This window comes from Bombus impatiens, unplaced genomic scaffold (assembly GCF_000188095.3).
Source record: "Bombus impatiens unplaced genomic scaffold, BIMP_2.2 scf_0318, whole genome shotgun sequence".
In the NCBI taxonomy this organism is placed as follows: domain Eukaryota; kingdom Metazoa; phylum Arthropoda; class Insecta; order Hymenoptera; family Apidae; genus Bombus; species Bombus impatiens.
Window position 1 is genome coordinate 1,856,436 of NT_176737.1, and position 27,659 is coordinate 1,884,094.

Below are 27,659 nucleotides of genomic sequence, written 5' to 3' on the forward strand. Positions count from 1 at the left end.
GTCGCGGTTTTTCATTATTTCGACCTTATAACAACGCACGTCGCGTTAATAACGAAAAATCGACTGATATTCTTGTTTTTCTTTTCCATTTTATCCTGCTCAGGGACGATGACGAATCTTCCATGGGAAACGAAGCTGCATATTGGAGTGCCCCTAGACAACATCTTATTCAAACTTCTGATGTACAGCATGAAACAGAAGTATATGGTACACGTAATGCTCACAGTCCTCATACAGATGAGACGCCACCTCCGACACCACCTGAAGAGGATAAAGACAAGTTCAAGTGTCTTTACTTACTGGTTGAGGCAGCCGTTGCCGTGCGACAACAGGAAAAAGAACGTGAGGGGGCTGTACCGGTTTAACGAGAGCAGCGTTCCTCGTAGCTTATATCGATGTTTTTTTTTAACCTTCGATTCTCCATTTTGCCATGGAGGATACAAAACAATTTTTTCGCTTTGCTATCGTCATCATAATATTGATAATTTTTCGTTCTTTTTTCTTTTTTTTCCTCTTTTTTTTTTGCATCTTTAACCTCAACCTATGATATTTTTTCCACTTTTAAATATTTTCTCGTAGTCTCAAAATTCGCGAATCGGATAAAAGAGAATCTGACGATTTACATGTTTTTCCTTTCTAATATTTTAGTTCTTTCGCCAATTTTTTTGCGTATGTGTACGTATATGTGCAAACATATTTACGTACATATATAAAGCAAGGAGAATAGTAAAGACTTTTGAACTTGATGAACAACCAGAAGTATATAGTAACTAGCCATTAAACAATTGTGTATATGATAGCGTTCTTCGAATATTGTGATTGTCTTCTTACGGCACGTGATTTATGGATGCATTGTCTTAAAATAACACATGTACAACGAAAACTCACAAAAGTACACGTGCGAACGGTACTGTTACTGTTTTTTAGTATTCGTTGTGTTGTTCAAAGTAGTAACAATAGTCCTTCCGATTGGAAGACCGCTCCGATTGTACTAAAGCAGTTCTGCCGTTTTGTTGAGAAAGTAAAATATCACGCATATACACTATACATCGATACTGAACATTGTATCGCGTGATGAAATGACACTGAATAAGAAAGATACGTTCTTTTTGTTTCGGTGATTATATTTCTGTCTATTCTAATACACTATTGACGGAAGAAACGTGAGATTGATGGTCAAACAAGTGCCAAAATATTATGTTGCAAGTAAAAGATTGTGGTATAAGGGGAAGAGTTAGATCGAATACCGATTTACATTCTCGTTCAAGTTTTTATTCGTGTATCGTAATTCATCAGAAAAAATTGTATAAACTTTATAACACGCGAATTTATTACAGATGCGTGACTGTTTTCTAGAATTCATAGGGAGTAAGGGAGAAGTAATAGAAAGAGAAGACAAGTAATAAGAAAAGCTGGTAGTACGTCGCTGATATAATACTGAAAGAACATTTACGCGTTTCCATTCTCTCTGACGAATAAAAGAAAGAAATAGACTGGTTAAATAAGAACCTTCTAAGCTTTGCTTTTTATTGTACTTTAGATCGTTTCTTATATACATTTACGCTATAATAACTTGCCAAACATACTATAGCAGAAACAGGCCAAAGAATATCTGAAACATATTCATATGTTTCGTTGTCATCTTGATCATTTTACTTCTTTTCTCTGTTTGTTGATATTAATTGATCGAATTAATCCTATGACGTTAATAGTTGTGCATGGTTCCTGTCCATATTTCAAAGTTATTATACAGTACTTAGATTCGTCAGTATATCATTTTGTAAGCACAAGTAGATATTCTTCTTTCTTTCTTTTCCTTTTTTTTAAATAATCTCTCTCTCTCTCTCTCTCTCTCTCTCTTATTATTATTATTGTTAAAGTAATATGCAGTAACCTACAGCAATTGTGATTTTTATGGCGTTTACGTTCGCATTTATGTTAGATAGATAAGAAGACTGCTCGAAAAGAGATTTGTACACATAGTGACGAGTTTGCATAAAGCTAATGCATCTCCCTTTTCTCCCTAAGACGATCGAACGGTAATAGGTAAAAGTAATAAATATCCATTAACCGTTCGTTTTTTTTTTTCTTGCAAATATAAAAATGTCTTTTAAATGAAAGAAAAACGATACACGAAATACGTGAACAACGTTTACGGATCGCAGTAAATGCATATATCGAATACTAAGCGCATGTGCCTATTAAGAAATAGATTTATAGATGATAAGTATATATACATAGATTTATATTACAGCCACATGATTCAACGTACGTTATACAAAAGCACGAATTTTTAAACGTTCGTTATTTGGAAATTAGCGTCATGGAATATGAATCACGTATAGGAAAATCATTGGTACAAACGCCAAAGACTTATAATATATAACCGTTAGTTATATATTATATCCAATAATTAAGTACTTTAATTAAATCCATATAGAATCCTTTTTGCCGGGTACGTAGCTAGTTAATGTGTTGATCGTGTGCTCGAGCGTTTGGCATAATTCGTTAAAGAGATAGAAAAAAGGGGAAACAGGAGAGGGGGGAGAGGAAGAAAAGAGAAGAGAGATTGGAGGATATGATAAGGATAGAAAGAAGGAGAGAAAAGATGTAGAAGAAAAAGAAAGAAATGGAGAAGCAAGTGTTAGGGAAATGTGCCTATGAAATGTGTACTGCGACATTAATTGTGGCGCATATCGTGAAAGTGTGAATGTAGACGCGAACGTGGATCGATGCAATGGTATGACTAACAAAATAAGTTTGTATGTATGTATGCATCGATACGTGAGCTATATCCAAATCGTGTTCAGACAAAACGAACTTCTTTAATGTACAAAATATGATTCAAATTTATTTTTAAATTGCGATAAACAGCGGTTGCGAGACCGTTACGTTAAAAACTGTTAAGAAAATACTTTACGATAGTTTAAGGATAGATCTCTCTCCGACAAAAGATAGGCTTGCAAATATGATAGTCTTCGATCGATAAGACATTTTTCGATCACACACTAAATAACGTGAATTACAACGACGAGGATGATGACGAAGACGAAAACGGCGAAAACGACAAATATAAATATCGGAAGGTACAAGAAAATACCGTTCCGATTCCGATCGAAACGTTGCTGTTACCCGTTCCCATTGTTTCTAATATATCCAAATCGCCTGTTTTACGAGTGGTGTATGGTAGCATTACAGTTTACCTCTGTTTCGCGTGCTCCCTTGCCTGCTAGTAAAAGCAAAAGCAGAGTTGAAATAACGCCGCATGCAAGCCAAAATTATTCTCATAACGAAATGTATCTTCATAGTTCCTAATTCATTCAAAGTTCGCTCTATCGGAGAGGCAAGGGGTACAGAAGAAGCGATAAATGGTGAATGCTTGTACGAGAAGCACCAGTCGTTGGTTCGTTACCGAGTCGCATAATTATAAAAGCAATAAGCGTGCCTTGTTCGAATGTTCTAAATGCATATTGATAATGATATCTAACGGAAGGTAGTGTCGAAACGTTCGCCGAATTCGTCGAATTTATTTCTAATGTATTTACGATTTTGGAAACGTTAGATAAGGTAAATGAAATAAAAGCATACAGAGTTCGCGTTTTCATGTTGGTAAATTCTCCTCTTTCATTAAAAAAAAAAAAAAAAGAAAAAAAAAAAGAAAAAGAGAAAAAAAAGAAAAAAAAAAGAAAAGAAGATAAAAAAAAAAGAAAAAGGAAGAGGAAGAAAAAGGAGTTGTTGCATCAGTTGAAGCGTTCGATTAAATATTGAAAATGTATGAATTGGGAAGAAATAGTCATCTACAAGAGAGGTAGATGGAAAGGAAAGCATTCGTACATAAAGCAAGTATGTACTAAGGAATTTTTCCAAATTACCTATTGTTTGTGGCCAACAAAAATATTAAATAATGAATGAGCGAGGAAAAGAAGGAGAGTTGGAAAAAGGGGGAGAGGAAGAGAGAATGTTTGTATTTGTTTTATCTGCGCATTATTCTATTACATATACTGAATTCCGAGTAAACATATTCGGTCAAATTAAATATTTTCATATACTCTTATATATCAACTAAGATTATTCGATAAAAATGAATTAAAAATAATATTCGTATAATGTACAGGACAATTAAGGGAAAATTCGAGAAATGTAGAATAGTATGAAAGATGGTTTTTGTGTGTTTATTACGTAAGGTCATGTTTTTATATACAAGACTTGCTTGTTTCAGTTATTACCTTATATACAATTCTTAAGTCCATAAATGCTTATTTTTGGCATTATTTCTGTATAAATACGAATAATACGCGTATAAGCACATGCACGTTAGTAAGTAGACGCGACAGGTGTGCAAATTCGTTGTTTGTTTCTCGTAACGCGTAACAAGTAAGAAAAATATTTTATTGGAAAGGATTAATAATATAATAAAGGTTCTCGAATCCCAATGTTACGTATATTTCCTTGTATGTACGTAATCCATTTTTTGGGGGAAAAAGGAAGAAAGAAAGAAAAACGTTTTAATCGCTTTATTTGCAAAGTATCGATATTTGATAAGACGAACTGTCTTAAAACTTGTACGATTTCGAGTGTTGTCGTTTTGGTCAGCTGTCCTTCGTAACGTACGTACATATAATTTGAGTACTCTCTTCCCAGCCCCGTTTCTCTCCCTGTCACTCTCTTACTTTTAAACGTAATTTCAAATGTTTTATCGAAAATATTTACAATTTCTTTAACAAGCAGAACGAGAGAAGAAAACTTTCGATCGTCCTTTATACGTAGATGAGAAGATTTATTAGTTTAAAAATAGAAGAATCTTCAAACAATGGTGGTTCGTGGTTTCCTTGGGAATACCTTCGTTATATTAAATTCTGTTCATTTCGTATTTTTACATATGTTACGTACGAATACAAGTATTTACGATTTAATCTTTTTTTTATTAGTTACTAACGGGCTTGCATTTTTCTAGACTTGAAATACCCAGTACTATCGTAGTAAACACCCATTTACCTTTAATTTGAATCGAACGGCTGAAGAAATAACGAAGAGCTAAAAGGCGTCCTTTTGATTTTATCGCGACTAAAATTAAACAACAGCTGGTTAAAGAAACATTTTTATTTCGAGGTAACGTTTATGTTTTGATACTAAATTATAACGATGACATCGTTCCTTCTATTTTTCTCCCTTTCTTACTTTCTTCTCCCGTATATATGTATATAGAAATTAGAATACTTATACCTATTCGTTACACGCGTGTATCAATGGAAAATCTTTTATTCCATTCCGCTTAGGTGCGTTCGCAACATTTCGCAGCGTGCTCCGGCTAAAAGCGGAAAATATTGATATTAGAATATAATATAAAATTGTTTCGATTATTTACGATTACTTTGGCCAGGTATGTATATGTGACAATTAGTCGAGTCTGCGTTCGAGCTCGTTTACCCGTGTCGATTCCCCGAGCAATTTACTATTAACTATATTGTTCAATTAAAAAGTTTGTAATAAAGTACGTTGTGAATTTTATCATATTTTTTTTACTACGAGTTGGTCATTCAATTACTTTTATCAAGCTACGATCTGCCATGGTTTTACGAGAAGTGTGGATAGAGAAAGAAAGAAAGGAAAAGAAAGTAAGTAAGAAGATTTGAGTAAGAAGATACGATATCGCATAATAAAACGATGGGAATGAAAGTCAATAGCACTCGATAGTAACGTAAAGAACGCGAATACACGTGAGTGGGAAGTAATGTAACGGAGGATAACGCGCGAACTCGTAAAATGAGAAGCGCCGAGTGGATTACCGGTCAGTTCGAAACCGAGGCGAGAGTCAGTAGCTTCCTACGGTACACAAACGCGAACCATTACGTGATACATATCCAGTACGCGGATTAACTTTTACACAGTTCGATAAGAGAACTGTTGCATACGCGGTACACGCGCTAAACTACGCTAAAATATAAATTACGATAATAAATTGCTACATGATATGCCATATATATATGTAGATACGATACACAATTGTATATTTAGAAATAAAATATACGTCTGTGTGACATGTTCGCTTTAGAAATACGGAACGAATAGCAGTCGTTTTGGACATGTAAAGAAGATAGTAAAATTCGTCGACTATAGCCAGACAACGTGTGACCGTACGTGTTACAATTACGATCTAATGGAAGAGACAGATGCGGATATTTAAAAAAGAAGAAACATCGACTCGTTGTTAGAGAAATAAGGAAACTGGTCCTATCGGATTTGTATCAGCAGCGAAGAATCTGTGGTATTAAGTGCAATTATGTCGTAGCCCTGATAATCAGCGTCCATCAAAATTACCCCAGTTATAGTACAACGACCGTCTGAGGTGCCTAACGCACCTTGATGAAACAAACAACGTGTCTCTACTGCAAATTGAAGGTATTTACTACATTACACCGACGTGTAACAGTCGATTCTTAATTCCCTTCTAATTATACGTCTCCTGAACTTTCTTCCAAGAGTTTCCTCTCTATCGTTCGTCGCGTGTCTTTATCTTTTCTGTCTCGTCTTTCTTTCAATTCCTAGCTTCGTTCGATTCCAACTTTGAACACCTTTGCATAGACATGCGATAACACGATGTACCTACGTTATTCTTCGATTTGAACGTGTCTCTCTTCTTTCCACAAAGCGATCCTAATAATAAATATAGCCATCTTATTCGAATAGAAATAGAGTACACTGGGAAACAGAGGAAACATCGTGATGTAAATGAGAGATTATCGAAAACAACAGTTCTTTATTAAAGGTAATAATCGAGTCGAACGATTAAGCAAAATATTTAAATGCCGCGATTTGGAAGTACTAAGGGAGGAACAGGGAAAGTAATGGGAAGAATGGAAAATTATGACTGAATCGAAGGGGTGAAGGGAGAGAGGGAGCAAGTGCCTGCAAAATGGATAGTGATACAAAATCGAAAGACAGAAAAAGACAAAGGAAGGGAAAGGAAGCATATCGTATTATTCGTTACTTACGACCCAAATTTACAACAGGGCTTAACGGTGCAAACGAAAAACGTATGCGAGGTGATTGCTTAATTCGGTGTCTGAAGATTCGATTCATCGAGCGAGCCAGTTTCGTTTAATCTTGATTTCGGTGCACGTATTAACGTTGATCGAGGAATATCAACAGAACTTTATTTACACACGTATGTATGTGCGTGCATACGAACATACCGTATAACATACCTATATACTTTGTTATATCGCTCGGTTGACCCACCTTTTCATTTCCTTTAGATTTTCTGCTAGCACTTTCAAACGCGCTACAAGAAACGCTGAACGCGCTGTGTGTACATATATATATATATATATAGATCCGATGTGAATATATATATATATATATACATACGTGTAAGATGCATACGCGCGCGCTTAAGCGTAGGCAAAGAGCCCATGATAAAGATGATTTACAGAGTAGATTAATTGAAATAGGGGTTTACATTTCTTACGCCTAGTCGAATGCGAACAAAATAGATCCTTGTTAGATAAATGATAACGCGAACACGTGTACACTTTGTTGTTTTCACACTATGCACATATGCGGTCTATGTACGATTTATCAACGCCAGACAATTGCGATATCGTGAAAGAAGAGAATCGATCTTTGCGTAATTTCCTGTCGATAAAAATGAACATACCAATGATCCTCCGTTACCGTTACGATTGTGCTTACGATTACGATTTCGGGAATGTTAACATACGCTGAACACGTTTCGCGGTTGCTGCGTGATTGCGACTATTGCTATACGATGCCCTACATCGCCGTTCGACGCGTACCGTGCATACAAAGATATCGCATGTTTATGTGTTCATACGATGTTACACAGATAACGGGAATCTTTTTAATTCACGATTCTTCCTACGTTAGATCCGATGTGAAAACGCATGCCTCAGGATTCATTGATTCTCTTTTTTTCTCTCCTACGATATCTCGTCCCGTTTTAAGAGTACGCAAGAGAAGAGAAGAGATGGAAAGAAAAAGAAGCATACTGGCACTGGTTGGACTAATTCTATTTCTCAAGTCTTCGAATACCGAAAGCGGTAGCAGCGGTGGCAACGGCAACAGCTATAACGGACACTTATTTTCTCACCACCATCGACAGAAGAGACTGCTTTGGATAACTAACGATGGTCGAATAGCTTTACCACCAGGAACGATTATGACGATAACTCCAACATTGGCGTTACCCTTTGTCAGATACCCTCCCTATGGTTTTCTTAGCAACATGACTGTTAGCCTTCCCTTTACCAGTGAGTACATACGTCTATCGTCGCTCGTTTCGTCTCTTATCTTCGTTTCTTCATCTTCCGTCATTTAGTCACGTTATACACGTCCCTGTTTCTTTATGTCCGATACACGTATAGACCTTTCGATCGATCTTTCTTGCTCGAACTGCTTCTAATCATCTTCCCTTCCTTTTCTCTCCTCTTTTTTTCTTTTCGTTCTCACTTTTTATTTGTCGTCATTTTTACAGTCGATTTCGACAAACTGGGTTTAACCGATAACGAAAACCCTTACGGCGCTTTACCATCGGCGTTTGACACTACTGCAAGGGATCAGGGATCGAATGCCGCAGAATTTATCGCGACATTCGTAAAACGTGGAATCAGCAAAAGAGAAGCACTCGCAGATTTGCCAAAGAACGCACTTTACGGAGGTGAAAGAGCTCTTTTGTACGGTACCGCTGAGGATATGCTCGCAAATTTCGGTTTAAATGGAAAGGCCTGTCTATTAAGGGCAATCTGTGAAGTGCAGGGGCATCCCCTAAGCAATTTCGGCTTAATCGGGGAAATGCTCAAACTCTTTTTCACGTAAGCATCTTTCTCACCTTACTCCCTACACGCATACTATGTACTTGTTTTTATTTGTTCCGATTTCTTCTTCTATGATACTGTTTGGTATCTTTGAAAACGAAATCCAAATTTCCTAACGTGTTCCATAATGCGTATGTATATGTGTATTATTTACAGTGCTAGCAAATCACCATTTTCGAACCTTTTAAAAGAATATGTTGAAGCTGAAAATAGAGGCAAGTTTCATGGGGAGTGTTGGCCTTACTTCAAAGATTGTCCAAAATCGTTATTCCGCTTATCAGAGAATAAATATACGTATGTAAATATATAAATAAACAAGTGCAATTACAATAATCATTTCGTATCATATCTATGTACAAGTGCATACGCATGTATGTGTTTCAATACACGTTTACTTTATAAATTATCGATTATGTTACATATTTTTCCAGGAAAGATGCCTTCCACGAAGATGCTACAACTGACGAATCAGATGAGATAGAAAAGAAAAATCGATACTTTCCTTCGATCCAGTCAATGGATCGAGCAACAAAGAGAGAAACTCAGTTTTCTCGAAATTTGAAACGTGCGATACACCCGTTAATGTAAATAAAGTCACTCGAAGCTTAGTCTAGATACATGCATATAGTATGTATATTCCCAAGTCGAAAAAAGGTATGACACGAATCAACTATTGTATGTATATGTATACTTAACTTACTTACGCGCATCTTTCCTTTCCTTCGAAATATTTTTCTTTACTAGGCTTGGCTTTAAAGCCAGATCGAAGTCGATTTTGACCAACACCCACTTATTACTCCTTCAATTTCACGATCGTAAACTGAAAAAAGCTGCGCTTTCTCGACTTGATGGAAAATCAAATATGTAATTGCATTTTACGCTTTATCGGCCCCCCATTGTGAGGCATACGTCGCATGTGCGCATGGCACGTGCACGATCTTTCATCGCCATATTATATTTAGTAATTTATTTGGTGTTCGTATCGTCCTAGATCATAATAAAAATACGGTAGAAAAGTACCTTTCAGTCGTTTTAAATTACACAACAATTGCGATTTCGATCATTTTTTATTGTATCGATGTGCGTTCGAACGAATACACGTATGTATGTATGTATGTATAGTGTATATATACTCTTATTTCTCGTCATCTTCTCTGTATAATGTTCCGTATTCAATTTTCTTGTACGTGTATATACATGTACGCGTATTAAAATTTCACCGTGTAATCAACTACACAAATTTATCTATCTAAAACACAATCAGGCCAATTCTATAACAGAATATTGCAGTGAATGAAAATCTTCTTATTACTATATTTGTCGCTAGATATGTATACCTTGTAAGAGTAATTAACAGTTTTAATAGTATGCGCGACGAGCAAAACTAAAATTGTTTCACATAGTATAAATATTTGTCAGCTAGCAATAGATAAAACGATAAGAAGAATAAAATAATGTATAATAAGAAAATTAAAAATTAGAAAATTATTATTAAAAGATAAAAAACATAGAAAATTGGAAATAAATAAACATTAAATCGCAGCTATTCAAAAGTATACTCGACGTTATGCGACATGTGTGTAATTTACACTAAATTCTGGTACTGATAATACATATATTATAGATAAGTTGTATTTCCAATATTGAATATGTGATAACAGTTACGTACGTAGCGATCATACTTACACATTATTGCTTACCAATTATTTATTACGTTACATTTCCATTTATCGCCATCTGTAATAAAATCTTGCGAAATTTTACTATATTTTACTATATTTTACTATATTTTATTACTTCGTATGAATTTGTTATGGTTCTAATTATCAAGTTGTGATATTTTGAAACACGCTGGAGGTACATCATAAAAATATAGCGTATTATGATCTTATTTCGTATACCTTTTTATTAATATTTATAGTGAAAGTACATTTATAATTGAAACTACTTATTTACTTAAGTTGTACTTACTCTTACTACTTATTTACGTAATATTTATTTTTGTCCGGCTGTGTAAACTTAACCTCTAAATTTTCAATTGTATTTTTATTATTACATTATTCTTATAAGATAGTATGGCTTGTGAAGCTTGTAACGTAAAATTCAGCTTCTTCACACGCAAGGTAAGAACCATCGTATTATACATCTACGTGCCTTTTTATTGCCAAAGACATGTTAAAAATGAGTACTTTATTTATTTACTATGACATATTTTCAGAAACAATGTATGGATTGTTTGAGGCATTTTTGTTCTGAATGTGTAATTAAGCGTTTGGACAAGATATTAAGTTGTAATACTTGTAATATGTTGTCACGAAGACCTTTAACACGAAGTCTAATTGCACAAGTACGGTCTAAAGATATACAACGGTATCTGTTGGCAAAGAAGATACCGATTAAAGGATGTATTGGTGTGTATACCACGGCGAGAAAAAGTTTAAGTTACGGAAGATATTTAACATTTAGAATTGCTGACAATATCTTTTAGTTAATATTCTTGTTTTTCCCTTTCATTTTGACTGCAGAAAAGGAAGACTTGATAAAATTGTTAATGACATTTGCTAGTGGTGCTAATGTTCGTTTGAGTACGGAAGATGCAGGAAACATGTAAGTTCCATTTGGCGTGGAGCTGAAAGTTGCGTCGAGCAAAAAGAATCCAAAATTATTTCATCGACTCTAAATTCAAAACATACGATATCGACGTTAATTACAAGTATTAATATTGTATATTTCTTGTTTGAGAGTTATAGATTTCTGTAGTATCACGTATATCTAACAAAAAAAAGAGGAGAAAGGAAACATTCATACATATGTATTGAAATTACAAAAAAATGAGAAGTATTTAACAAATCATTTCTTTATTCAATTCTAATTTCAGTGATAGTTCTCTCCCTAACCGATCAGCAACTACAAACGATGAGTATAATAGACAAGTTTTTAATCGTACACACGAAATCAGTGCTTCAAGGGTTGATAGCAATGAAATTCCAGAAACAATTCCTAGACTTAACTTTTATTCGAATGGAAGAGCAGAACCGATACATTCGGTAGAAGAGAAAATTTCAAAAGTTTCTAATATTCAACATTCCGATGTATGTGTAGAAGCACCTATGGTATGTATAATTATAGTAGTATTGTTTTATAATTATTTTCTCATAATAATCTGTGTACGTATTATTATATTTCTCCTACTTTTTTTTCATTCTATGTAGAATCCTGTAAAATTATCTGACATAAATACATTATCAGAACTGGAATGTTTAAACGTGAAGCAATTAAAAAATTTGCTAAGTACAAATCGAGTTGATTATAAAGGCTGCGTAGAAAGATGCGAATTATTGAATAGAGCTTCCAGATTATGGGAAGAATACAGGCAGTCAAGAACAAGTAAGATACGATTCCTTTATCAAACATTTGGTCATTTGACTTTTTAAGAATAAAAAGATGTTTAACTTGCACACCTTATTCTTAATAGAAGCTGAAATTTTGGACGAAAATCTGTGCAAAATTTGTTGGGATGAACCAGTTGAATGTATAATCCTGGAATGTGGCCATATGGCTTGTTGTTTGAATTGTGGCAAACAAATGTCGGAATGTCCAATATGTAAACAGTATGTAGTGAGGGTAGTGCGATTTTTTAAAGCTTAACAAAAATACAGTAATGTTTAATACCATGGAATATGTAATATTCAATAAAACAAAATCGAAAAAGGGCGAATATAATCGCTACCATCGTGATATTTTAGATTTAGTGTTTATTGGCACATTCTATTGCCATCATAGATTATAATATAATCAAAATAAAATATAATCTTTTATATTAATGCAAATGCAATGAAATAACATGTATCGACATTTTCTATAAATATTTTTATTAAAAAATGTGATCGAAAAGAAGGAGGCACTTATTTGGATGCCTATTAGATATATGTAAGCATTTTGCTCTACGTAAAAAAGTAGCTAATCTCTTTGATACGAGCGTAGATTATAATCAACAGCCACCGAGTGCATCCTCAAAGCTGAACGACGACTATGGTCGACAATACGCTACGCTACGCAATTGTTGCCGTTCTCATTTGCGATTGTCAAGTAACACTACTACGAAGCGCCGTATCGAAGAAGTTGAAAGTTTAAAGTAATCAAATTTAGTAACGACCACTGTATCTTTTTATCCTTATTTCTCTTTGCCGAAAATAAATTGATTGAAATTGGTAACCTCGTTGTTGTGACCTCTTTTTATCAGCAGAAATTTACGAGTCATCAATTTGAATTAACTGTTTATTATGCATCATACATAATACATAACAATACATACATATTTAAAACTCTTGACCATCCAATGTTACATTATTCTATTCTATAACTGATATATACTTGTCAAACTGTTCTTTATCATTTTTTGTTATGATATTTTACAAAACAAGAAAATATGTTGTCTATATGTATATTTAAATATATAGTAATAGAACAATACAAATTTTCTACTAACATATGTACAACTATGTAACTTATTAATTTCAATCATTAATATGTTTCGCATCTTAAAAATATATAATAATTTTATTTTATTTTTTATACATATAGCTATTATATACTACAAAATCAATTTTTAAATTTTATGTTTTGATTTTATATGTGTATGCAATGCAATATATATATCAGTGACAACACAAATATTAACGGTATTTTAGAAAGTTCTCTCTATTCTTATGCTTTCGCTTATAATTTATTTACAATTTTTTAGTTTTGTCGAATTAAAATTTAGTAATGTAAGGCAATATTAAAATTCAACAGGACGATCAGTGATAAATATTGGTCAATTTTAAATTGATTTCAACACGTTTTTTCATAAAATAAAATTTAATTGAAATCTGTAGTATGATTGATTAAAACAGAAACACGACGTGATGTAAAGATCACAAAGAATTTTCCTCGATATTAAAGAAATTTCATAAGATTAACTACGAAAAAAGTGTATAATAGCCTTTATAGCAAAATACAATACATTAATTTAAAAACATTACGGATAAATAGTAAAGACTACCATTCAATATAAATAGTAAAAATGAATCAGGCGAAGATTGATAAGCTAGTTTCTAGGTTAAGGTACAATGTTGGATCAAAACCACGCAAATTAAAGAATATAGATGGTCCAGAAGGAAGATTGCGAAAAATTAAAAAAACATTAACTGCTGTAATTAAATATGAAAGGATTGAGTTAAATTATGCAAGGGCAGATGAGACAAGAGGTTATGTTGAACGAGTGAGTATCATGTAAACTGTTCTCGATGCGCGTTATATGTTTAATATTATATCTTTAATATTTTGTCTCGATTATAGTTAATATCAGAAGCGTTACGTCATGGTCCTCAACATATAGAAACAATGGAACTTGCAAAGTTCTGGATAATAGAAAAACAACTTATCCATAAACTTTTTAAGGTTCTTGTACCAAGATATCAAGACTATACAACTTCATTTACAAAACTTCATAATGCACCATATATATATCCAGGCTTTGCATATAAAAGGGCTGTTTTGGAATTGAAAGGTGTGTTTTATAACAAATTTTATTTATTTACAAATTTAAAGAAAGTCACAGCTGAAATTAATATTAATTGTAATTATAGGGAATGTATATCCCGCTATAGAACAAGTCAACCCATATCAACATAATTTACTTCACAATTTATTACTGGATGCAGCTAGAAAAGAGTACAGAATGGAAAAGTATAAAGAAATAGCTGCTAACATGAAGTTTTAGAGAATATGTAAATGTTTTATTATTAAATGATATAAAAAATATGCAATATCAATATAAATTAGTAGATACAATTGATTTAATCTGCTGTTATTATTTTGTTGAATTTGATTATTAAATTGATTATTGTTGTTATTATCGTTCAAAAAGGTGCAATGGATAATGTTTGTGAAATTCCATAACATGTTCCTCCATAGAATGCATTTGTTTACTGAAATTAGAAAGATGCATTAGTAATTAAAGAAATTTCAAAAATTCGTTTATAAAATATTTTGAAGGATAATGTTATTAGTTTAATGTTTTCAAACAAACCTAATATGCTTTGGCATTGTGTGATATACGTCCGTGAATAATTCTTTCCAGCATGGTTTAAGTTCCTTTTCTGCTTCCGCAAAAGCAAGTAAAACAGAATTTTTTATGCGTTTCTTTAATTCCTTATCTTGTTGTTCACACCACAAACCGATCGATTCCAGATAATTATGATACCTAGTTATTGGTGTATAATGATTCCAATGCTCTATTTCATCATTTGATCGATATGCAGTACTGTCATCGGAAGTACTGTGGTGACCGATTCTGAAATATATGTCAAGAAAAAGGGGGAAACTATGTAACATAGGATGTTTTAAAAAATTAATATGTACAGAAAAAGAATAATGCTTTTGTATACCGATAAGTCATAGCTTCAATTAAAAAAGGTTTCCCTTTTTTAATGCATAATTCGCGAGCAGCTTTTGTTGCATAATACATAGCAAGAACGTCATTACCATCTACACGGATTGTTGATATCCCATATGCTGGTCCTCTTGCTGCAATCCCATCACCTTTAAACTGTTCTCGAGTAGGAGTTGAGATTGCATAACCATTATTACGACTAGAAACAGATGATGTGAAACAGTTTTTTAAACATATGTTTAATGCACCTTCATGTTTTTGCATATAATGGACAGTTAACTTTACCATATAAAAATGATTGGACAGTCCAAAGTTGCAGCAAAATTGAAGGCTGCATGAGCGTCCCCTTCGCTAGCAGCACCTTCACCAAAGTAACAAACTACACATGCATTCTTTTTAGATAGTTTAAGTGCGTATGCTGTACCTACAGCTAGAAATGATTAGAGTGGCAGTATTAGAATAATTAGAATCATATCCTAGTAATGACTTTATATATATGTCTCATATCATGATGAGACACTTATGTTGTGAATTTTAAAGAAATTGTTGTATAGCTTGAAACAGTAAGAAACAACAATACCTTGAGGTAATTGTGTTGTTAAAGGAGATGAAATAGTAACAAAGTTCAATTTCTTTGATCCATAATGAACAGGCATTTGCTTTCCCTTTGAAACATCTTTGTGGTTACCATAACATTGATTCATAAAGTCTATGATAGAATGTCCACGCCATAACAAGACACCTATAAAATTATTTTATAATAAATGATATGTAATTCTAATTATTAATTAAATACATCACTATTTTATTCTATACCTGCTTCTCGATATTGAGCATATATAATGTCCTCCAATGTAACAGCAGCAGCAGAACCAATTTGAGTAGCCTCTTCTCCTATATTGGTCATGTAAAATGATATACGTCCTTGTCGTTGAGATTCGTATAGGATTTTGTCCATTATATTCAGAGTAATCATTTTATCATATATTCTAATCATGGTATCCTGATCTAACTTAAATGTGAGAAGAAAAACATATCATTGAGAAAATAAAAAGAAAGAATTATTTGCATGTAACATTAATAAACATTAGTCATGCAAACCTTGAGATCCTCTGGTAATTGTACATGTTTATGTGATAAATTTAAAATTCTAAATGTTGGTAAAGGATTGTAACATTGCTTGTCAATAAACTTTAATTCATTAGTAAAAATAGTTTGTATCCCTAAAAAAGAAGGGTCTCTCGTATCAGTGACGGAACCAATTTTAGCATTAGTAGTTTTATTGGTACAGTACTGTTGTACCCATTGTACCTAAATTCATGGAACAGGAAAGATTAAACTTAATTTCACTTTTGTACTATTTCTAATGTTTTCTATACTTACCTGCTGTAATGCATTTTTAAAATATATTCGTTTGCCGTATTTGAAAAAGACCTTTTTAATCATTGCTATACGAACAATTATATTTTGCAATATCCAAGTCTTTGTCACGATGATTACTGGCAATACTGATTATCTTGTTTTCATTTTAAAATTTATGTAACAGTGTTGTGTACAAGGTACACGCATGCGCATGAATAGCGAGGAGGGGGAAAGAGAGACACTAGTACTTCATACGCACTAATACTATTAGTATCAGTCCCAATTATTAGGTTGTTTTTCGTTATCTGCATGTAGCTGCTGTATCTAATGTTTATGCAAACATGAAACCTAATCTGTCAAATGTTGTGGTCTTTACCTTCAGTCGCCTTCTAACTGTCGTAGAATACATTTCGTTTGCATTGAAGTCTTAAAGCGTAAAAGAAAAAGCATATCCGACTTACAACGCTGTATTGTTTTAAAAAAGGCAACAGTGATATCGCAACCGGGATTTACATCGTGTATGGGAGTGCTACTACAAGTGTTCAGACAGTTCGTAGTTGGTTTAGGAGGTTTAGAACTGGTAATTTTATTCTGGAAGATGAAAAACGCAACGGCCGCCCATCCATTACGTATACGAAGAAAGTGATATATAATACCACAAACGAGAAATAGGTTCTGATAATATGGAACTCAATAGGTTCTTGTATGTGCTAGCATGCAACCAAACAGGGTAGATTCCTAACCTTAAGCTTAAATATATAGGTTTTTGTATATGTAAATTGTAAACAAATAGGGCAGATTCCTAATTTTAAGGGTTCTTGTATATGCTAACTTATAACTTATTGTACATGCTAACGTTTTCCTCAGCACTTGGCCGCATGGTGCAGCACCTGTACTGTAAAACAATTAGAATTACGGGCTCAGTACTCTCATTTCCTCTCTGTTACGATATAACAACTCCCGATATTAAAAGCAATTACCTCTCTACTGGAGTTTCCAGACTTATGTATACGATCGTGATTTCGTTAATGCTTTCAGTTTTCAGGTATTTATCCAAATTTCCATCCAAATTTGTTTAGAAGACCGTCTTTGGAAAAGCTCTGTTCGGATATCGTAGTGAGATCACGTCGCTCGTGTGCATCGAGCCTACACAGTGTCTAATATATAAACATATATAAAAACAGAAGATGGATCTGTATGAATTAATTGGTATAGAAAGAACAGCTTCTGTTCAAGAAATTAAGAAAGCATATCGTAAGAAAGCTCTGTGTTGCCATCCTGACAAAAATCCAGATAATCCAAAAGCAGCTGAATTATTTCATGAATTATCACGAGCCTTGGAGATTCTTATTGATACATCTGCTCGGGCAGCTTATGACAAAGTTATTAATGCTAAGTATCAACAAAAATTACGTGCCAAAGAATTTGATTTAAAACGCAAAAAATTGAAAGAAGATTTGGAAGCACGGGAATTTGCTGAAAAGTCTTTGAATACAGATAATGAGAAATTACAGGCTGAGATAGAGCGATTGCGAAAAGAAGGATCAAAGCAAGTACAGGAAGAAATAGCACTTATGAATAGACACATTGAAAAACAATCAAAAGTAGTTTACAAGGAATCAGAAACTAACAGTGATTCTTATAGATTAAAAGTGAAATGGAAGTCTCATAAAGATCAGACCAACAATGGCGGATATGACTATAATACGTTATATAGAATTTTCTCAAAGTATGGGAAAATAATTGCTCTTGTTATTTCCTCCACAAGAGAAGGCAGAGCATTAGTAGAGTATCAAAAAAGAAGCGATGCTGAAATGGCTCTAAAATATGAAATTGGTTTAGCTCAATATCCACTTAAACTTCAAAAGTTATGGGACAAAGAGGAAAAATCAAACATTTTTGCCACAGAAACTGCTTATAATGATGGTAATTTTACGAAGCACATGGTAGATCAAAGTATGTTTGATATTGAACAATTTGAACATTCTGTATTGAATAATTTAAAGAAAGCTGAAGAAAGAAAAAGATCTATAGGAAAACAGGACACGATGGAAAGCACTTGATTAAATATTTTTATGTTGATTATACTGTTCTTAAGTTTTTATTATGCAAATTGTTACAACTTGCACTTGAATAGCAAAATTATATTATAGACATATGGAATATGGACTGAAAGATATTGAAGCATATTGTATATATCTATATCGTTAAAATAAGTAATAAAATTTATACACAAAAGTTTTACAGATATTCTAATACATTTATGGTAAATTTATTTGTCAATTGTAACAAACAATTATTCTATTTTATAAGCATATTGGATCTGAGACTTATAGCACTTAGACTGTAACTAAATTCATTATAATTATTTAAGTGCAGATAACATCCTTTCGTTCCTTTTGCTTTTTTTGTTTTTTTACTTCTGTTTCATCGATAGGTGCTGGTTTAACAAACGGAATTTCGTACTCGTATTCTGTTGGCATAAATTGTGCAAGAACCTTTGGTACTTTAACAGAAGTATCTGTTTGATGTACTTCCAAAATTGCACATATGACGCGAGTAACCGCACACATAGTTGCATTTAACATATGAACGTAATCTGTATTAGCATTCATCTTCTTGGTTTGACCATATCTAAAACACATCAATAGGATACTTCACTTACAGAAAATGCGATAATAGCAATAATAATAATAAAATAAAATATGTTGTAGTATTCAACTTTATTATGTTTTGCTTATTACCTGACCAGTAAACGTCTTGCTTGATAATCTAAGCAGTTGCTACATGAGACGAGTTCGCGAAAAGCGCTTGATCCCGGAAACCATGCTTCTAAGTCTAGTTTTTTTGAAGCAGCATTATTCAATGCACCAGATACTATATTTACTATACGATAAGGGATCTCCAAAGATTTATAAAATTCTTCTGCATTTGAAATCATTTCTTCCATCATTTGCCAAGATTTATCATCATATGGTGATGTTAAACAGAATTGCTCTACCTACCATCCATGTATATCTAATATGTAAATTCATATTATGTTCCATATAATAAATGAAACTAAAGCTACAATTACTTTTTCAAATTGATGAACCCTAAAAATGCCTCTAGTATCACGTCCATGAGATCCAACTTCTTGCCTAAAACATGTAGATAGTCCTGCATACTTAATTGGTAAAATATTTTCAGGAATCCATTCGTTTCTATGAAACGCAGCTATCGGTTGCTCAGATGTAGCAATCAAATATTTTTCTTCAATTTCTTTATCGTCATTGCGTTCACTACCCTTACCAATTACCTAAACGAATAAAATTTTAATCGAGATCAAGTTGGTATTTATGTACTTGTACGTGTAATTAATTAATTCTATACCTTGTATAATTCTTCATCAAATTGAGATAATTGTGCTACTTCTTGCATAACATCCTTACGCATAAAGAATGGCGTGTAAAGTGGTTTGTAACCTTTTACATGTAATTGCCTGAGAGCTAATTGAATTAACGCATGCTGCAGAAAAACTGCTGGTCCTGTTAAAAAATAACCACGCCCCCCTGAGACATTAGTGCCACGTTCTCCATCTATACCATCTATCATGTATATTAAATCAACATGAGAATATTTCTTTTTCTGTGTACAATCTCCACAAGTTCTCTCAACCTAAAAATAAAAGCAGCAATTTTTTGTATCCATAGTTTTGTATCGACACGTAAAAGATTTCTCGCATTAAATTATATACTTTATTTTCCTCCTCGTCATTGCTAATTGGTACAGACTCATGCAATATGTTTCCTATTTCTTTGAGTGCACGGTTTCTTTCCAATTCGGTTAAGACTAAATCTTTATCATTTGTTCGAATAGCATCGTCGATGGAACCACGAACAGTTTTGATCTGTGCAACCGTTAACGATTTCAGGTTATTAGGCAATAAATTTTCCAGGTTTTCAAGAATATCCTTTGAGACAGTGTCATCGCCGCCCACTGCTTCCTTTTTTTTCATTTTCTCTCCTATTTCTTTGCTGCATACATTTTTTAATTTATTTAAGTTATCAGCTCTGTGTCGCAGCTGACGCCAAATTTTATCTTTTTCGATCACCGTGTCGACTAAATTTACATCTTTAAAACGTTTCCTTTGATTTTCTCGCACTTTATCTGGATCAAACCCTTTATCCTTTCGAAACAGCTCTAAATCCAGTACCATGATTAGTAGCGGTGAAATTATAGAACGTTTTTTGAATTTCTATTTAATTACACGTGGAATATCTATATGTCAGCAAGGAGACAAGATCCTCCAACTCACCACCGATCACTACATTTATACTATAATCGTGGCTTACAGTGCTTACTTGAGAACTGTACCGATAGATGTACTGGAACGTCTGGAACTGTTACTTGCATTCGACACTGGTTATGGACGCACGCGTATAGAGGCATTCAAATAAATTGTAATGAGTACCAAACTTAGATATGTAAATAATCTTTCATAGTATGCCTCAAATTACATTTTATGTAAGAATTTACTGCTTAATAACTTGCCTTTCTTGCCGCCTGAATTCTAAATTTTGATAATTTTTAACTACACCAAACAACTTTATTACTTTTCAGTGAAAAAACAAAAATATCTATATATAAGTGAGTATCTATGTAAGCGTAATACAGGAGTATAGAAGTGTGAGAATAACTTTGTTGAAAAGCAATAAATAATAAACTTACATCAATGTATAACATTTACTGCTCTTTGAATATTTACCAAATTCAGCAATAAATTACAAAACAGGTATATGAGCGTTTTTTATTCTGATATAATGAATGATAGATGTAAAGGAATAAAATTGTTACTGTGTCAATCGAAAAAAAGGACAATATAGCATCAACTAATTTTGATCGATATTTTCCATAATCACAAGGTGTACTTAATAGCTAATGTTTTATTAATTACCAGTTTAAAGAAAAGTAATTCATTTGCAATCACTGAGAATACGAAAGATCTAAGAGTTGTGAGCCGGCGCTGTGCACGACTGTAATGAAAGTTAGCGATAATAACCTTAATAATAATAATAATAACTTTATAATATGTATTTTACTAAAGGAAGGAAAAAAAAAAAAGAAACCTTTATAATGATAATAAAGAAAATAAGTATTTAGCTAGTAGCTAGCATAGATCACAATTATGTTTGTTTCAAGTTTTCTTCAGCCATTCGTTGGGAATATTTTATTAATTTTGCGCATGCGCACCAACGAAATTCATAAAAAAGGTTGAAGTTAGAATACAAGACGGTATGCATTGGTAATGTTCAAGTCTTTTCATCAGGAAAACATTAAATAGTAGAAAAATAAGACGTCGTAAGTTTAACGTAATGAGTGGAAAATCAGGTATAGTGTAAGCAGAAAAATTGTGGATTCAAATAGTCAGGTTGGTTGTGGCTATCGCACGAAATTTAGATCTTTAATGACATAACCTGATGCGCTTGTCAGTTGATTGGTGGATCTAAAATACGAGGTGTATCTTTTATAAAGCACAACAATAATTTATAAACAGTATCGATAAAACTATTTGAGTTTAGCATGTTTTATATCACATGACAAACACGTTTGCGTGTACAAAACATTGGTGTTACTTTCTCACTTCCTCCTCTACCTCCTTCGCCTGTGCCTCCTTCTCCACTTCCTCTTCTTCCGTTCCCTCTCGCCGTTTTTTTTATCCTTTCTTTGGTGAAACTATCTACCATGAGTAGATAAGGAATTACAATCTATTATTGACTCAAGAATATAATTTGATGATTTGGTAATAAATTATATGTTTGAAATTCTTGTTTCAGATTTGATATTGTAACAAACATTCCAACGAAATATCAGGGCATAGTTAATGTTGATATATAAGGCATATTTACATACATAAATGCCCTACAACTAAAAGGCGTACAGCTCTACGCTACACCGGTGAGTTCCAACACAAAATATTGCTTGGTAGTACGGCGGACACTCAAAGCCAACTAACCATGTCTGTACAAAGTGTTGCTCTGGCATCTCTCACGGCCACCTATACCGACTCGGAGGGCGAAGACGGGGTGGAAGACGACCTTCAGGAGAATTCGAACACTCCCCAGGGGGCCGCCCCGCATAATGCCCAAGTCGGTCAGCCCCAGGCTTTCACCAGTCCCAAATCTGGCACATCAGCCTCAAATAGTCCCGTTGTTGCACCCAACGTCGGTGGCAAGTCTAGTAACGATTTGTCGAATGCACCCACCTTAGTAACAGATGTGACATCTAAGGTGCAAAGATTGGTTTCATACTTTGATGATGCAATAGTCTCCGATGACGAGGGAGTGGTACAAACACAAATCGATGGACAGCCTTTTGAAAATGGAAGGCCCTCCTCGATTATGGAATGCTCTCCCTCTTGTCAAGGAGAACAGTTAGTTTCAGATAGCGAGGTGGATCCCTATGGCGTTGTTATACCACCAGAGCCATCAGGACAGTGTCCTGTGGAACTACAGGAAAAGATAACAAAACTTTTTAGGAAAATGGAGAGCGGCGGTTTGGATATGAACAAAGTTATACAACAAAGGAAGGATTTTAGAAATCCATCCATTTACGAAAAACTTGTTCAATTTTGTAGCATCAATGAATTGGGTACTAATTATCCTCCTGATAGATTCGATCCATTTAAGTGGGGTAAAGATTCATATTACGAGGAGCTCGCCAAAGTTCAAAAGGCAAAAATGGATAAACTCGAGAAGGCTAGGAAAGAGAAAACAAAAATCGAAATTGTTTCTGGTACAGCTAAGCGACCCAATAGTTCTAGTACAACGGAAGATGATGCTAAAAAAAGAAAAAGTAAATGGGATCAAGTTGCAACTGGAGCTACTGCCTCGATAAAGCCAACTGTGCTGTTATCTCAACCAACTCTTACCACTTTAACATCATCTGCAACTGGCACCAAAGCAACGGTAATATCTGCTTTTGGATCTTTACCAAAGAAAAGACTGTAACATACCCTGTAAATCACTTGTAAATATTACGTTTTTCGAAAAAGCAACAGTTCATCCTTCATTTAATGTTGTTCCATATAGAAAAGGAAATCGCAGCGGATTTCGCATAAATGTGAATATAATATAGACTCGCATAACATGCGATCATATATTCATATAGCCATACATGTTATCCATAAGATTGATTTATCAAATTTAATTGTTGGTTTTGTTGAACATACCGAATCGACCTTTCATTTTATATATAATGGGATAAACTGTTTTGAAAGTATATCCTTAGTATGACTTCTGTCAGAATGATTATCAACAAGGATGTATCAAGTCGACAGCTTTCAATCACATATACAGAAAATTATGCAAGAGAAGGAAAGAAGAAATAATATAAAACTAAGAAAGAAAGATTTCTTAGAAAAAGAAGATTTTGAAATTCATGAAATGAGAAATAAGGTATTGATCGACCGTTATATTGAGTTTTTTTTGTGCTTTCTTCCTCTATGAAATACTTTTAATTTAAGATAAATTTTGATATTTTTCGTGACATTATTTTCCACGTTAATAGTGTCTTACTTAGTGGACTAAAAGGAAGGTATATAGGAGATATAAAGGTAATAGGAGAAAAACAGATACAACGATAACGTTTATTATGAAGGAAATTTCCTTTTCTTTTTGTGAATATATTTATAACATTTAGGTATTTTTATTTTATTAATCGACAAATACCAAAATACTGTGTAAAATATGTACATTATAACATGTGTTGCCATTATAACGAAAAATTTAGAAATCAATTGAATCTTTTTCAATTAAAATTATAATGAAAAAATTATTATTTGTAAAAATAATTGTAACGAACAAATTCATCCAAATAATTTCAACTAGAATTAGAATTGACTTAGTTTCTTGTAAATCTAAATAAATGGTTATAATGATACTTTTATAAGAAAGATTTGTATGTTTAGTGTCCTGTGCCCGAGTAAAGTAACAAAATGAAAGTTATATGCAGTCAATTTCATTTCATGGTTGTCAAGTAGATCAGATCAGATGTTAAATTATATGTATATATAATATGTGAATACGTGTATCCGTAGTGCGAACGTTTGTATGTACAAATTGACCGAGATGCGCAAAGATAATAGATAATAGATATTGAAAGATAATCAGATATAGATAAAATATAATTAAATTCCATTTTATTTCAAACTCTATTGAAACGCGTATGTACACAATATGAGTATTGGATACAAGTGTGGTAATTCGATGCTGTATTTTATGATCTATCTAGGTATATATGTTTTTCACTAATTGTCTATCCGTTCGATCATAATTGTAGTATGATTTTGGATAAAACGTCGATAAATCGTTGAAATTTCTTATTTAACACATGTCTCAATTTTAACGAATTTCAAGATCAACTTATAAATTGAAGTAAATATTTTTCAGTATCAAATATCAGTGTTATTGTTTACAACAAATATTTGAAAAATGTAATAATGATAATAATAATAATGTAATATATTTTTTATATTTATATGTATACATATATATATTGATATGGATGTAAATTTTACACATCATGTTTTTAAATTGCATTGAAAGATATATTGCATGAAATAATGGATAATGATATTATTTGGGAAGAGTGGCATTTATGGTTTCTGTTTATAATCTTGCTGAGTTTTTAAGTTTCTATTGTAAGAACAAAAATAAAAATAAATACAAATAAATCAAACAATGTTTCTCTGTTGCACGTTGTACCTTTAAAAGAGAACGGGTTAAATTAATGGTAACATAGAGATGTTACTAGCTGTTGTACAAAAATCTCCCTTCATGACATAACCTGTTGTGTAATACAAACAAAATCTGCTAATAATACATATTATTGTATTTCAAACGATCTAACCGGTCGGAAGGAAAAACAGAGGGTGTAAAGTAAAAAACAAAGACATAGCAAAAGTATATTTTATTGAATAACTATTCATTTATAATCAACGTATTTTGAGACAGCCAAGGATAAGCTATAAATTGTATATGATTGAACATGCAATGATACAAGACTTACTAGATACAAATCTTACTAGAAAATTATAAAATATTGAGATCCAGTTTTAATCATTTCTACATTTTATCAAATGACTGTGGATGGTACTAACAGTAATGAGCAAGTTATTCTTGTAACGGGTGGCTATGATCATACTATCAAAATATGGCAACCTCACACAGGAGTTTGCCAACGAACTGCAGAACACACAGATTCGGTAATCTTCTGATATTTATGGAAATATCACGTGTATATTTTGTCTAAAATTTGTTTCTTCTAATACTTTGCTATTTTTAGCAAGTCAATGCTTTAGACATAACTCCAGATAAATATCTAATAGCTGCTGCCGGATATCAACATATAAGGATGTATGACTTGGTTTCGAACAATCCAAATCCAATTATTAATTATGAAGGAGTGTCAAAGAATATTACAGGTTTAGGTTTCCAGGTATTTTATCATTATATTCTGCTGGTATCAATACAAATTTGGAATTTTGTAAGATTATTCTTATAGTTATGTAATAGCATTTATTCTAAAATTGTTAATATAGTTTATTATATCTAGGAAGAGGGGAAATGGATGTATACTGGTGGTGAAGACTGTTCAGCACGGATTTGGGATCTCAGGCAAATACAAATAGGATTTAGATACCATGTTAATTGTTTGCTACAAAAGAAAATTTGAAAATAATAAATAAGTAATAATAATGATGATAATAATAATAAAAAGAATAACAAAAATGTTACAGGTCAAGTAGCTTTCAATGCCAACGAATATTCCAAGTGTCAGCTCCTGTAAACTGTGTTTGTCTGCATCCGAATCAAGCAGAACTTATTGTTGGTGATCAAAGCGGTGTTATACATTTGTGGGATTTACGTTCGGATCATAACGAACAACTGGTACGAAAAAGTGTAGAAAATAATTTGTTTTATTAGTAATGGCGACATGCCGATTTTGGTTGACTTTAATTCCACGCTTATTTATTTAAATAATTGCTCTTTGTACGTAAAGATACCAGAAGCTGAAGCGTCTGTGCAAGACGTTGCGATTGATCAAGATGGTACATATATGGCAGCAGTGAACAACAAAGGCCACTGTTATATTTGGACACTTACCGGGGGTGTAGGCGATGAACCTACCCGTCTTAATCCTCGTCACAAACTTTCAGCACACAAACGTTACGCACTTCGATGCAAATTTAGCCCCGATTCTACGTAAGTATATTTCATTAAATACATAATATGATAATAAAATCATATAAAATTATGTACTATTTATTGTAATTCGTGGTCTCTTTTGATTAGACTTTTAGTGACTACATCTGCTGATCAGACTGCTCGAGTTTGGAAAACTACAGATTTCTCGGAAGTACAAGTACTTCAACATGAGGCAAAACGATGGGTCTGGGATGCTGCGTTTAGTGCAGATTCACAATACATATTTACTGGTAATAACATACTTTCTTTTTTATTCTTTTGTTATCACGTTTTTTTGGATTTAATTTCAACATTTGACTTGATTTAGCTTCGTCCGATGGTGTTGCAAGATTATGGAATGTATCAACAGGAGTAGTAGAACGAGAATATCAGGGTCACCAAAAAGCAGTTACTGCTCTTGCATTTCGCGATGAAGTACTTTCCGCTTCTTAAACGAGCAGTACATTTGTTTAAATTTTTGAATAAAATATTGTTCTCATTTATATTTAATAATAAGGAGGAATGTCGTTTTAACTTATAATTTATATTAAACTATTTAATTTTCGTGCTTTGTTGTTTCTTTTATTTGTGCCTTTTCTTTCCGCTATTTTTCAATCATAGTTACTTCGACTTTATCACGTACGATTTTCCAATGTGTCCACTTCCATCTTTTGATCTTAAAATTTGCACATTTTCAAGCGTATACATAAATCACAATATTACTTTTAAGTAACTACGTAACATTAATTTTATCTTTAAATATAATAATAAATATGATAATGAAGATAAAATTGTAATTAT

General features: G+C 32.9%; 9 protein-coding genes and 2 long non-coding RNA genes across 21 annotated transcripts in view; 7 read left to right on the forward strand and 4 right to left on the reverse strand.

Moving 5' to 3' along the window:
* The window catches only part of LOC100740502 (homeobox protein AKR-like), a 17,226-nt gene extending 12,793 nt beyond the window's left edge, over positions 1-4,433 (forward strand). For all 4 annotated transcript variants that reach the window (XM_024367330.2, XM_024367331.2, XM_012385106.3 and 1 more), the window contains one exon: positions 104-4,433. In XM_024367330.2, coding sequence (XP_024223098.1) covers positions 104-365 — 262 coding nt within the window. In that variant the 3' untranslated portion in view covers positions 366-4,433. The remainder of the gene's footprint in view (positions 1-103) is intronic.
* The window catches only part of LOC112212789, an 11,967-nt gene extending 2,298 nt beyond the window's left edge, over positions 1-9,669 (reverse strand). Inside the window, exon 1 of the long non-coding RNA XR_002946590.2 lies at positions 9,539-9,669. This is a non-coding gene — a long non-coding RNA (uncharacterized LOC112212789). The remainder of the gene's footprint in view (positions 1-9,538) is intronic.
* Positions 4,872-5,512, reverse strand: LOC105680714. The gene is made up of 2 exons (XR_001102252.3): positions 5,029-5,512; positions 4,872-4,995 (listed from the first exon to the last, which is right to left on the reverse strand). It is a non-coding gene; the product is annotated as an uncharacterized LOC105680714 (long non-coding RNA).
* Positions 5,592-10,296, forward strand: LOC105680711. 2 transcript variants are annotated; one of them, XM_024367328.2, is made up of 5 exons: positions 5,592-6,399; positions 7,966-8,270; positions 8,495-8,831; positions 8,991-9,128; positions 9,266-10,296. In XM_024367328.2, the coding sequence occupies exons 2-5, from the start codon at positions 7,988-7,990 to the stop codon at positions 9,420-9,422; spliced, it is 915 nt and encodes a 304-aa protein (XP_024223096.1). In that variant the 5' UTR covers positions 5,592-6,399; positions 7,966-7,987; the 3' UTR covers positions 9,423-10,296. The 2 variants fall into 2 exon arrangements, with proteins under 2 accessions (XP_024223096.1, XP_012240530.1); XM_012385107.3 differs by lacking the exon at positions 5,592-6,399 and having other exon boundaries at positions 7,572-8,270.
* LOC100740706 (E3 ubiquitin-protein ligase RNF34) lies at positions 9,801-13,049 on the forward strand. 2 transcript variants are annotated; one of them, XM_033320508.1, is made up of 7 exons: positions 9,801-9,934; positions 10,909-10,957; positions 11,053-11,245; positions 11,360-11,441; positions 11,713-11,947; positions 12,047-12,221; positions 12,310-13,049. In XM_033320508.1, the coding sequence occupies exons 2-7, from the start codon at positions 10,910-10,912 to the stop codon at positions 12,480-12,482; spliced, it is 906 nt and encodes a 301-aa protein (XP_033176399.1). In that variant the 5' UTR covers positions 9,801-9,934; position 10,909; the 3' UTR covers positions 12,483-13,049. The 2 variants fall into 2 exon arrangements, 1 of the variants encoding a protein (XP_033176399.1); XR_004461639.1 differs by lacking the exon at positions 9,801-9,934 and having other exon boundaries at positions 10,337-10,957; positions 12,310-12,764; positions 12,833-13,049.
* LOC100741260 (target of rapamycin complex subunit lst8) lies at positions 11,707-27,612 on the forward strand. The gene is made up of 10 exons (XM_012385113.3): positions 11,707-11,717; positions 13,712-13,715; positions 25,688-25,876; positions 25,957-26,109; positions 26,227-26,288; positions 26,411-26,561; positions 26,674-26,876; positions 26,967-27,109; positions 27,187-27,342; positions 27,374-27,612. Exons 3-9 carry the CDS (start codon positions 25,751-25,753, stop codon positions 27,309-27,311), a joined length of 963 nt encoding a protein of 320 aa, XP_012240536.1. The 5' UTR covers positions 11,707-11,717; positions 13,712-13,715; positions 25,688-25,750; the 3' UTR covers positions 27,312-27,342; positions 27,374-27,612.
* LOC100740826 (39S ribosomal protein L17, mitochondrial) lies at positions 13,712-14,688 on the forward strand. The gene is made up of 3 exons (XM_003489200.4): positions 13,712-14,097; positions 14,175-14,385; positions 14,465-14,688. Exons 1-3 carry the CDS (start codon positions 13,900-13,902, stop codon positions 14,596-14,598), a joined length of 543 nt encoding a protein of 180 aa, XP_003489248.1. The 5' UTR covers positions 13,712-13,899; the 3' UTR covers positions 14,599-14,688.
* Positions 14,485-16,915, reverse strand: LOC100747488 (2-oxoisovalerate dehydrogenase subunit alpha, mitochondrial). The gene is given in 9 exon segments (XM_003489170.4): positions 14,485-14,733; positions 14,735-14,806; positions 14,908-15,171; positions 15,266-15,469; positions 15,556-15,700; positions 15,851-16,012; positions 16,087-16,282; positions 16,372-16,581; positions 16,654-16,915. Coding segments are annotated over 9 exon segments (1,455 nt in total). The 5' UTR covers positions 16,717-16,915; the 3' UTR covers positions 14,485-14,594.
* On the forward strand, positions 16,919-19,338 carry LOC105680713 (dnaJ homolog subfamily C member 17). Its single transcript, XM_012385115.3, has 2 exons — positions 16,919-17,394; positions 17,447-19,338. Exon 2 carries the CDS (start codon positions 17,820-17,822, stop codon positions 18,693-18,695), a length of 876 nt encoding a protein of 291 aa, XP_012240538.1. The 5' UTR covers positions 16,919-17,394; positions 17,447-17,819; the 3' UTR covers positions 18,696-19,338.
* Positions 18,872-21,103, reverse strand: LOC100740947 (serine--tRNA ligase, cytoplasmic). 3 transcript variants are annotated; one of them, XM_012385102.3, is made up of 6 exons: positions 20,976-21,103; positions 20,369-20,814; positions 20,005-20,289; positions 19,709-19,930; positions 19,377-19,633; positions 18,872-19,266 (listed from the first exon to the last, which is right to left on the reverse strand). In XM_012385102.3, exons 1-6 carry the CDS (start codon positions 21,061-21,063, stop codon positions 19,002-19,004), a joined length of 1,563 nt encoding a protein of 520 aa, XP_012240525.1. In that variant the 5' UTR covers positions 21,064-21,103; the 3' UTR covers positions 18,872-19,001. The 3 variants fall into 3 exon arrangements, with proteins under 3 accessions (XP_012240525.1, XP_012240527.1, XP_012240526.1); XM_012385104.3 differs by having other exon boundaries at positions 20,930-21,055; XM_012385103.3 differs by having other exon boundaries at positions 20,369-21,036.
* Positions 21,225-24,226, forward strand: LOC105680712 (SAP30-binding protein). 4 transcript variants are annotated; one of them, XM_033320505.1, is made up of 2 exons: positions 21,225-21,406; positions 22,449-24,020. In XM_033320505.1, the coding sequence occupies exon 2, from the start codon at positions 22,629-22,631 to the stop codon at positions 23,619-23,621; it is 993 nt and encodes a 330-aa protein (XP_033176396.1). In that variant the 5' UTR covers positions 21,225-21,406; positions 22,449-22,628; the 3' UTR covers positions 23,622-24,020. The 4 variants fall into 4 exon arrangements, with proteins under 4 accessions (XP_033176396.1, XP_033176397.1, XP_033176395.1 ...); XM_033320506.1 differs by lacking the exon at positions 21,225-21,406 and adding an exon at positions 21,761-21,906 and having other exon boundaries at positions 22,449-24,226; XM_033320504.1 differs by lacking the exon at positions 21,225-21,406 and adding an exon at positions 21,848-22,129 and having other exon boundaries at positions 22,449-24,226.
* Positions 27,613-27,659: the final 47 nt, after the last annotated feature.

Bases quoted from the DNA above. Each gene is read 5' to 3' on its own strand.
- LOC105680711 (XM_012385107.3), top strand. From the start codon at position 7,709: ATGTTAACATACGCTGAACACGTTTCGCGGTTGCTGCGTGATTGCGAC. The intron at 8,271-8,494 runs GTGAGTACATAC...TCATTTTTACAG, and splicing joins TGTTAGCCTTCCCTTTACCA to TCGATTTCGACAAACTGGGT. The intron at 8,832-8,990 runs GTAAGCATCTTT...TATTATTTACAG, and splicing joins ATGCTCAAACTCTTTTTCAC to TGCTAGCAAATCACCATTTT.
- LOC100740706 (XM_033320508.1), top strand. From the start codon at position 10,910: ATGGCTTGTGAAGCTTGTAACGTAAAATTCAGCTTCTTCACACGCAAG. The intron at 10,958-11,052 runs GTAAGAACCATC...ACATATTTTCAG, and splicing joins TCAGCTTCTTCACACGCAAG to AAACAATGTATGGATTGTTT. The intron at 11,246-11,359 runs GTGTGTATACCA...TTTTGACTGCAG, and splicing joins ACCGATTAAAGGATGTATTG to AAAAGGAAGACTTGATAAAA.
- LOC100740826 (XM_003489200.4), top strand. From the start codon at position 13,900: ATGAATCAGGCGAAGATTGATAAGCTAGTTTCTAGGTTAAGGTACAAT. The intron at 14,098-14,174 runs GTGAGTATCATG...TCTCGATTATAG, and splicing joins CAAGAGGTTATGTTGAACGA to TTAATATCAGAAGCGTTACG. The intron at 14,386-14,464 runs GTGTGTTTTATA...TTGTAATTATAG, and splicing joins GGCTGTTTTGGAATTGAAAG to GGAATGTATATCCCGCTATA.
- LOC105680713 (XM_012385115.3), top strand. From the start codon at position 17,820: ATGGATCTGTATGAATTAATTGGTATAGAAAGAACAGCTTCTGTTCAA.
- LOC100740947 (XM_012385102.3), bottom strand. From the start codon at position 21,063: ATGCCTCTATACGCGTGCGTCCATAACCAGTGTCGAATGCAAGTAACA. The intron at 20,815-20,975 runs GTAAGCACTGTA...TACTGGATTTAG, and splicing joins TCTATCGGTACAGTTCTCAA to AGCTGTTTCGAAAGGATAAA. The intron at 19,634-19,708 runs GTAATTGTAGCT...CATGGATGGTAG, and splicing joins GGGTTCATCAATTTGAAAAA to GTAGAGCAATTCTGTTTAAC.
- LOC105680712 (XM_033320505.1), top strand. From the start codon at position 22,629: ATGTCTGTACAAAGTGTTGCTCTGGCATCTCTCACGGCCACCTATACC.
- LOC100741260 (XM_012385113.3), top strand. From the start codon at position 25,751: ATGACTGTGGATGGTACTAACAGTAATGAGCAAGTTATTCTTGTAACG. The intron at 26,877-26,966 runs GTAAGTATATTT...TCTTTTGATTAG, and splicing joins AAATTTAGCCCCGATTCTAC to ACTTTTAGTGACTACATCTG. The intron at 27,110-27,186 runs GTAATAACATAC...GACTTGATTTAG, and splicing joins TTCACAATACATATTTACTG to CTTCGTCCGATGGTGTTGCA.